General features: G+C 44.3%; 2 protein-coding genes and 1 long non-coding RNA gene across 7 annotated transcripts in view; 1 reads left to right on the forward strand and 2 right to left on the reverse strand.

The window, feature by feature from the left end:
- LOC143215751 (COMM domain-containing protein 4) overlaps positions 1–9,254 on the forward strand; it is a 16,500-nt gene continuing 7,246 nt past the window's right edge. The window contains exons 1-7 of one of the 3 annotated variants that reach the window (XM_076438159.1): positions 1–95; positions 7,713–7,758; positions 7,818–7,889; positions 7,961–8,026; positions 8,464–8,503; positions 8,583–8,783; positions 9,071–9,217. In XM_076438159.1, coding sequence (XP_076294274.1) covers positions 7,756–7,758; positions 7,818–7,889; positions 7,961–8,026; positions 8,464–8,503; positions 8,583–8,783; positions 9,071–9,217 — 529 coding nt within the window. In that variant the 5' untranslated portion in view covers positions 1–95; positions 7,713–7,755. Of the gene's footprint in view, positions 96–856; positions 976–999; positions 1,068–7,712; positions 7,759–7,817; positions 7,890–7,960; positions 8,027–8,463; positions 8,504–8,582; positions 8,784–9,070; positions 9,218–9,254 lie in introns of those variants that run through there. The other 2 variants (XM_076438160.1, XM_076438161.1) reach the window with 2 other exon arrangements.
- On the reverse strand, positions 857–5,313 carry LOC143215746 (uncharacterized). Of its 3 annotated transcripts, XM_076438150.1 has the most exons (6): positions 4,103–5,313; positions 2,835–3,082; positions 2,423–2,529; positions 1,966–2,359; positions 1,464–1,608; positions 857–1,386 (listed from the first exon to the last, which is right to left on the reverse strand). In XM_076438150.1, exons 2-6 carry the CDS (start codon positions 3,076–3,078, stop codon positions 1,197–1,199), a joined length of 1,080 nt encoding a protein of 359 aa, XP_076294265.1. In that variant the 5' UTR covers positions 3,079–3,082; positions 4,103–5,313; the 3' UTR covers positions 857–1,196. The 3 variants fall into 3 exon arrangements, with proteins under 3 accessions (XP_076294265.1, XP_076294264.1, XP_076294263.1); XM_076438149.1 differs by having other exon boundaries at positions 2,423–2,520; positions 2,835–5,313; XM_076438148.1 differs by having other exon boundaries at positions 2,835–5,313.
- On the reverse strand, positions 5,787–8,587 carry LOC143215754 (uncharacterized). The gene is made up of 2 exons (XR_013010432.1): positions 6,700–8,587; positions 5,787–6,115 (listed from the first exon to the last, which is right to left on the reverse strand). It is a non-coding gene; the product is annotated as an uncharacterized LOC143215754 (long non-coding RNA).

Consider the following 9,254-nt stretch of genomic DNA (forward strand, 5'->3'; position numbering starts at 1 on the left):
CTTACGCGACGGTGGACGGAGAAACGTTTCTGAACGTTTCTAACCTGTACGCCTGGAGCCGTCAATATTCGCAAACTATAGTTCCCCGTCGATTGGTAAGTCTTTTAACGATATTTTAAAAATGTCTGTCCTAAAGAAACATACCTATTGGTTCCTTTGCGCACGCACCATAACTTCAGCAGTATAAAGTCTTGCATAAATACGTTTCCATAGAATGCAGAGGCAAGTGTCTCATCGTTCAGTTCTTTATTTACATATAATACATTGCTACTCGACGCGTATGATAGTAAATACGACTATATTTGTATGTTTCTGATATTGTGATCGCCACGAGAACTCTGTGTAGTCGAATAAACAATGACAACTCGCTTTAAACCGATGTTTGAACGATTCCAAGATCCTAGAACAACTTTTATCAAATACATGTTTACTTACCTGTTCGTTCGGAGAAACATTCTCGCCGAAAACAGTGGCTTCGCGGTAGCAATTGATTTTACACTTCACTCGAGTCGAATACGATCGATAGCAAACTATCGATTACATAGATCGGTTATCGAAAGTTGTTACATATAAACTCAGCTCGCATCGGTAGAACGTGTGCATAGTTTTCGCGAACAATAAACAGTGACGGTAAATAGCGAATATTTTCGGACGTGTAGTAATTATTCGAAGAGCAAGAGATACAAACAAAAGAAAATTGGAAAATAGACAGGAATAAACAAATTCGAAAGTTACGTCGCGCCGTTGTACCACGCACGCGCTTTCGCAACGGCATGGCGCGGCGGGAACAGATTTGAATTTCCCGCGACAGCGTATTCGAGACGCGATACGAAAAACGCGCCATCTTGGAATTGTTGAACGACGCTCGATCTGCAGAGGTGGAAGTGATGAAAGACAGATGGAAGGATTGTTTCGGAAAACCGCGCGTGTAATCCTGTATTGCACCGGACCATGATCGAACAGCGAACAATAAAGGTACATGGTGCGTTTAGGTACGAGTGCAACATGTACGCATCGAAGCAGAATTTATAAGCGAGACTGCAACGCATTTCGGACGAGTAGAGCAGGTATAGATAGTGACAATGTATTGTACAATATAACAACTGTACGCGAAAATGTTAGCTATGCGTTTGCGTGTCGTTGGATTGAACCGCGTGAAAAGTTATTTTTTCATGGGCTGATATTCCGGATCGCTTTTATCCAGCCCAAGAGAAGAATCCGAGCCCCTCTTTCGCGGAACGTCTCGGTACCTCCAGGTATTCGTCCCCCAAACGTAAAGTGTACGTTCTCAAGTTCCGTTTACCATGCCAGGGTCCGAACGATAACGTCTTGTTCTTTTCAGGTTGAGCCCTCTTTGTGGAGACTAACCTGTAGGTTTGCACCAACCTGTAATATCGGATGAAATTTCATTTCTTACATCTACACATGTCTGTGTTGTTTGCATTCGAACTCGTATCACGAACCAGTTGCCGTTATTGTCGGTCGGTTTTCGGTAAGGAAAACTTTTTCCACCCCATCCGTCGTCATTTGCAGCCATCTCGATCTTGCCTCGAAGAGCGTTGCGCTCGCCCTTGAATCTCTCCGCCTTTTCACTCTTCGGGAATTCGTCTTAAACGAGTAGAACGGTTATGGTCAGACAACGGATTTTATGCGTTTACGGCAAAAACGAGTAGGTGTGAATTAAAACAGTGAAAGCACTAAAACCATATTATTTTCAACGAATTGTGAAACTTTTAGAAGTGTTTCGAGGATAAACAAAGTTGTCGACTACACTGGCAAATATTTATCTTGCAGTAAAGTAGTTCTTTTATTGAACAAAAATTTAAAAAAGAAAGTAAATTTCACTCCGGTTTGTTGCAATTCCGGTAGAACATTTTTATTTTGTATAAAGATCCACTGTTTATGGTAATTGATAATTGTTTAATTGCTGTTTTCTTTTTCCGAAATTTCGAATGTTTGACTAACCTGCGACGAGACCGAGAATATGGTGGACAGGTGGCGAAGAGTACTGTTCTCGATCTTGATCCTGAACCTCGTCGTCGTCTTCAGCGTTCGCGTTTCTAGCTCTTTTTCCACCCCAACTGCTGAACGGAGTTTTCCACCCAGATCTTTCAATTTCCGCCCTTCTGTTAACGCCGTAACCGTCAACGGATGCACCAACGTGATCATTGCCAATGCGATCGTCCGCAAACAGGTTTGATTCAGGATGACGAGGATACACCACCCTTCCGCGTTTACCACCCCAACTGTTGAACGGCACTCGAATTGGTCGACGAATGTCTGAATTCTGCCCTTGCGAACTTATCCTCTTGCCTCCCCACCAATACGTCCAAGGATCCTTCTTCTCTTGAGAAGAGGCCTGAAATTTGGAAATTGATCGAATCGTTGGCTATGGATTATATTATTCGTACAAATTGGTAACCTTCTCCTTTGTGGTCGTATCCAGCCAGGAATCCATAGGTTCCTCCCCCCTCTTCGCGACATTTTGCAAAAGGTCGACCGACCTTCCCTTGATTTCGTCTGAAATTTCTGAAACACATGCTCGCGGTCCATTCGAAAAGAAAAATAGACAGTAAAGCCTAGACTAGATCAAACTGTGGATCTTTATGCAAAATAAGAATGTCCTACATTAATTGTGCGAAGCAGGAATAAAATAAAAATTGATTTCATCCCTTAATGATTTTTTACTTTAAAAACAACATTACAATGTTGTGAAATTTTTACCAATCAATTCCTTCATAAATACATAAAGGTCCGCAGTGGAGGGGATATTCGTTTCTCTTAAATCGAGACTTTACTGTAATTCCTCGGAAGAACGCGTTGCTAGTCCTCACCCGTTTCAATTCCCTCAGGATCAACTTCTTTCCGGCCAGTCTCCATCGCGAGGGAAATATCGGCATCGCCATTCCATTCTTTCGATACGTCGTCTATCCATGGACCAGACTTTTTTGTTCGATTCTCAAAGTTGTCGTGGTCTTCATTTCGCGAACGTGCCATGTCCGAGAAGTTACTCCCAATTTCCATATTTCCGACGACTACGCGCGCCAGAAGGCAGACCATCGGAAGAAAGGTCCGCATCGTTCTAATAAAAATCAAATTCCGGAAAGGTTTCTTCACGGAATAAACATTTGCGATGAACAACACGCGAAAACAGGAGAAGGAAGCTAATTCGTTCGATGTAGTATTAGACTCGGTCCTCAGGAGCAGAGACAGTAATGCCATGGAAACTCTTTATTACGGAAACAACATAAGCAGGCTGGAATCTTCTCTACGAAAAATAATCTGCCAATTTCGTGTTTCTATTAAAGTCGCATTAGCAGCAGAGTGGTATTGCACATACCTATGTACATTACAGCGTCTGCACAATACATACATAGCATAGAATTGCATTTATTTTGAAATATTTCGTCTCGGTTCTAGCGTTATTCGGCCAAGATTTACGATTGCAAAAATACACGAAAAAAAGGAGGTAACGCGGCGCGCTCTTTTCACATTATTTTCTCCCGTTTTTCTTTTTTTTTCTCTCGTCGATCGACGCTTTTACAATGATAATCGAACGATGACATTCCACGAGGGAGGGTAGAGAAGTGCACTTTCGTCAGCATACGCGCTCAAATTTAGTTAGCGAACGCTTTCAAACCTGTCATCGTAGTACTTATTTGTTTTCACAAACCATTTGCATCCAATACTTTTATCACGCATTAGACGCTGCGCCGATATTTTTCCTCTCGTGTCTCAATCGCTACTTTCTTATCATTTCACAATCGAAATTCGCTGGAAATTCATTTCAAAATTTCGTTGTGTATATCTACCGTTCGAGGTTCGAATTTCACACGACTCGAATTGAATCTTTCGAAGTTTTCAACGAAGCCACACAGACGCAACTGGACAAACCGAACGACCTACGATATTCGAATTTAGCGAAATCAGGGATAACGCGTCCCGACAGGGGAACGCAGAGGAGGTCTAAATCATTTGTTCGCAAAATATACAATTTGTCAGTTCGTCGATTCGTTCGAAAATATTAATCCGTGCTCGACGATAACGCGACCGAAAAATATGTAGTATGAAAATATGTGTGTACGTGTGTGTATGGACTTACTCGCATTCACTTTCGAATGTGGAAATCTATCAGGGTTGTCTCTCGATGCGGTGAGCACAGTCGACCGAATAAATACTCCTGGTTTTCAAACAATCGATTCGGGCGTTCGTTGTTATATGGTCGTTGCAAGAAAAAATTCGATGCGACACGCACGGAGTACCTGGAGCACGAGCTCCACCGAAATAAGGTGTACAATGGACGGTAACGATACGCGTCGCTCTTCTTATATCCGCCACGTGGTTCTCCGGCGCACTCTCCGCTCATCCGCTGGCTCCAAAAAATCAACCCCCGCCAAGCTTTTCACCATCCCTCTCACCACCCTCTCTCTCTCTCCCTCCCTCTCTCTCTCACACCCTCTCGCCCCGTTATTCTTCCCAGGTACAAACTCTTTGTATTTTCACCTCTTTCCAGTACGCATTATATTAAGCAGATACAAACCGATTAAAGCACAAATGAATGCGACATAGAACAGGTACACGCAGATACGCTAATTAAAATAAGAACATTTTCGAAACAATCGAAACGAACTACGCGGTCGACTAGCTTTTTCTTTTTCAATTCATTTCCGACGATACAAATAGATTTCTGAAACAATTTTCCGAGTCCATACGTGGAATGAGGGCCGCATATGTGCGTGAACGTTAAAAATGTGTTGCCTCGCGTCCTGAAATATCGTCGCGCATCGCCGTCGTAAATATTCATTCCACGCGCTGCGTAATCTTTTCAGTTTCTTCGATCTTGCAGACCAGTTTCAGCGAGCATTTGATCGCGTCACGCCGATTCGATCCGAACAAACGTGGAACAAGAATATATAATACATACGATGTAACATAATGATTGTTTATTAGTAGACTGCGGATCTTTTTGCATTTATAGGGAAATTGTCACTGTACGTGTGCTTGACGTCCAACGCGCACAGGCTAGACGGCTAGATCGCGTCGTTGTCTTAAAATTAAAGCATACTTTACACTTGGAATTACTGCGGAATAGACAGGATCGTACAATTCATTCCAGTCGGTCGACTTATCCACTCGAAATCCGACGTTTCCATGGACCGTTTAACATTCTTACGTGGCATTCGTTGATACTTTATATCGTACCAACGTACCGGAATATTTACGAATAGTTACGTAAGTGTTATAGATAGAATACACAATTTGTCTTAGGACTGATTGGGTCGTCGACGCGAGCGCATTGTCGTGACAAGATCTCCATTCTCCGTCTAGACTGATCCCGTTGATTCGGGAACGGTCGGTCTAATTGTTCTCTTACCCTTGCGCGGGTAGAATAAAACCGATTCGTTTATTCGATCCCGCAAAGTTAATTGCTGTTTCGATCTGGTACTTCTTCTCACGAAATTATCACCCTGCTCTATGGATTCTAAACTTTTCGCCAATGTCCAATCGTCGTCGTCACCGTTGTCGTTCCACGGCACCATCATCTTGGACAGTTCTTCGGCGTTTACTAGATAATTCCTTTTGCCTTTAATAATAACGAAATCTTGTCCGGATATTCGGATCGGGGGGCGTTTGCTTCTTCGGTCGAGGGTTCGATCGTTCATATCGCGTCTTCGCATTCGAATCCTGTGATCGTCTTGTTTTCGGTTTTCCATCTTTTTACCCAGGAGAGCAGGGGCAAAATCATTCGGATGTATACGATTCCACAGATTATTCTCTTTCGCTCGCGGTATGTCCGTGAATCCTGGTTCGTCGGCGTACAACGAATCTTTCATTACCATGCGATTTATTGAATACCCCTTCTCCAACGGATTCTGTACGCGCGGCACAGTCACCAGTGGACGTCCGTCATTTCGTCTCGTGCGCCGCCTGAATCGTAAAATATCATTGCTGTCGACAAATTTGGTGTCAATTGGAATCGATGGAATTACCTGGCCGCGATGAGGAACGGTAACGGTTCGTCCAGGTCTTCGTCGACGCGTACGTCGCCACGCGATCTTGGGACTTGCTGCCCGGCGGCTCCATACGACAACGCCTCTCGACGAATAGCCGCCTCCTACGAACACGCGCCAAACATTTAGGGCGCAGACATAGTGGAGAACATCGCGGTAAAATCGAAACAATGTAATTAAACGCGACTGTTTATAGTGGGTCGGTGACGATTAATCGTATTTCGGCATACACCAGAAACCACTACGTACTACCGCATTATTAGATCGAACTGATCCTATCGTCGCGAAGCGATTACGGCGGAGGAAGAAGGAAAAACGCGAGGCGGAAACGACGCTCCAGGGATGAGATCGTTTCCCATGCAACGTTTCTCTCTTCAATTGGAGACTAAAACTTTTGTCGAGCCGTTATAGTTATGGCGACTTTCAAAGTCTCTGCGTTAAGATATACGTATAACATCTATATACATAATTGCCAGCACCTCTGTCCTCTGCAACGGTAAAAAAATCTCGAAACACGAAAGACATGGAAAGCTGAAATTTGGTACACAGGTAGCACAAAGGGGTGCACGAATATGTTTTTAACTCTAAAATCCTTCCGGATCAAGTGCTAAAATAAAATAAAATTTTTCAACGGGAAAATGATGCGGAAGCGATCATTTCTTCACAAGATGAATACACTGAAACGTACCACGTCGATGTCGCCGGACGTTAACAGAGCAGTCGACGATAAGAGAATCGTGGCGAAAAGTAATCCGTTCATTTCGAAAAACGCGGAAGGATGTGCGACGAATTCGACACTGCGGTGTTGACGAGTCGCGAACCGTGTACCTGTTGCAGTAAGGGTAGTCGAGGTTGGATAAGGGAAGAGAAGGCAATGCGAGACGCGGTTAGGTGCCCTGGCACACCTGTTGTTCACGACACGACTCTCAGATAACAAATGGATACGGCGAGACCGTTCCTTCGGTATTTATGGCGTTCCTCGACGTATCCAGCGAGCGACCTCGTCGCGGTCCAAAGATTGGGAGGATTGCACGGGGAATTCGCGATGCCGCCGCACCGGTAAAACCCACCTCAATCTATGTGGCCGTTCAACGCAAACACACACTCCGACCAGTTTCTCTTTTTCATTTGGCTTCTCTTCCTTTATTTTTCTATTTTTTTCTTATTTCTTTCTTTTTTTTTGTCCTTCACGTGGGAAAGTTCACGTCATGAGGGAAATGCGTCCTACCTGCTTGTCAACCGTGACTTTTCTCGCAAACAGAACGTACGTGCTTGCCTACGCACGCGTCTGAAGGTATCGAGATTGACATAGATTTTATAACCGACTAATTCTTGCCCGATAACGCTCGATATATTCGGTAGGATTTTCGGTGTAGTCTCAACGACGGAAAAAGTAGAGAACGCCTTTAGTTCCGCGTGAACGAAGCGCGTCAAACGTAACGACGCGCGAGAGAACGCTACGCCGCGCTTAACGCTTCGCATTACTCCTAGCTACCTACATCTTGGCAATGGAGATCTAGCTCAGCTACGGCTGGCCGAGCCCGTCGACCATTCTGTCCGAGTCGTAGAACAAATTTCGTTTACCCTTCGCACGCTCTATAAAAACAGTCGCGAGGAAATCTACGGTAGAATCCACGCCCTCAGAAATTCTTACATCATCCCTGTACATGTAGAACTGTAGGTGTTTATTTCTTCTTCCAGGGTACGAGTCCGGTCGCACTTCGCGGGAGACACTCTCTTGAAAATGGTACGACGCTCGACCTGTCCTGCAAACAAGAGCATCATTTTCTTTCTTTCTGTTCGTAGAAATTCCGATTCCTAGGAGATGGGGATTGCCCCGATTGGCTACTGGCAGAGATCAACACCCTGTCGCGCATGGTACGTACCTGAAATTATTCGATCGTTTATCGAGGTATCAATTCTAAATAGCATTCTCGATGTGTTCGCAGACGTCCATCAAAATCAGAATATTGGGTCAGGCAGTCGCGAAATACCTCACGGAAGGAGAACTCGACGTAAGCACAATAGAAATTTGCCGTTCGAGCAATCGATCGAGCCAATTCGTAATACGCATACAACTATTACGTATATACATATAATACAACGACACGATCGAGACGTTTAATTTCCGACGATACAAATTACATGTTTTTCTCGTTTGCTCTCGTGTTTCTCTCATTTCATCTTATACAAGTATACATATATATGTTTTTGGCTCGACAACAATCGCGTTAGATCTTGCTCCATCTTCTCCTTTACGTCCACGCGAAAAACAAAAATTCGATTCCGCGATGACTCCGCGCAAGGGCGGTGATACGCCCTCGCGAAAGCTTTTCGCAACACGTAACCTAACATGATATATTAAAGCGAAGCTTCGGATAAATGTGCTCGATGCGGCAGATGCGAGAGACACGAGAGATATCGCGTAAAATCCATGGTTACTGTCTTTCAGGAGGACAAGATAAAAAAGGTGACACAGGATGCGAAAATAGGTGAGCACGATCGAATTTTCTTGTCAAGAGATTTTACACAATTAGTGTTTCTTATATCTTGTTTCTCTGCCACTGTCAGAACCGAGCGACGCTAAAGCCATGATAGCCGCCCTGGAGTTGATATTCGTATCGTCCGCGCGTTACGGAGTGTCCGCCGCTGATCTGAGCAGCGAACTTCAACAACTGGGCCTACCACGGGAACACAGCGCTGCGATTGCCAGACTGTACACGGACAACAGTCCTCGGATTACGGATGCACTCTCGGCGCAGTCTTTGAGAGGTCAATCTCACTTTCCCGCGTGTGCACTGCGAGCAGTTGCTGACGTATTTATTATATTCTTCGTTTCAATTTGATTTCGCGTCGGTCATAACTCATTTTCGCCCGATACATTATACATTTATTATAAAGTCGAACGTGGGTACTTTCCTTCTCCCTGGTGAATTACCATTTCATTTCGAAAGCGTAAATTGGTTATCGCATCTCCATGTATCGACCGACGAGGTAATTTCTGTATTCCGCATCTACGTACCTGTGCTTAATAGAATTTCTTCTTACCATTTTCGCAGTCAGTCGATTATCGTCGATCCAAGTGTTGCCCTGCACCAATTCGTCGCCGTTCACCACGCTGTCTCTCAAGCTGAACAAACTGGGTGGCAACGGAGACAATGCTGTCGTGAATATCTCGCAGGAGGACGCTCATGTTCTACTTACTGGTAAGAATCTTCGGACCCGATATTACCATTCGAATAG

Source organism: Lasioglossum baleicum, chromosome 14 (genome assembly GCF_051020765.1).
Source record: "Lasioglossum baleicum chromosome 14, iyLasBale1, whole genome shotgun sequence".
NCBI classification, from domain to species: domain Eukaryota; kingdom Metazoa; phylum Arthropoda; class Insecta; order Hymenoptera; family Halictidae; genus Lasioglossum; species Lasioglossum baleicum.

Coding starts and splice junctions, on each gene's coding strand:
- LOC143215746 (XM_076438148.1), bottom strand. CDS start 3,222: ATGGCATTACTGTCTCTGCTCCTGAGGACCGAGTCTAATACTACATCG. Junction 2,360..2,422: donor ATACGACCACAAAGGAGAAG/GTTACCAATTTG, acceptor TCCAAATTTCAG/GCCTCTTCTCAAGAGAAGAA. Junction 1,387..1,463: donor ACCGACAATAACGGCAACTG/GTTCGTGATACG, acceptor CCGATATTACAG/GTTGGTGCAAACCTACAGGT.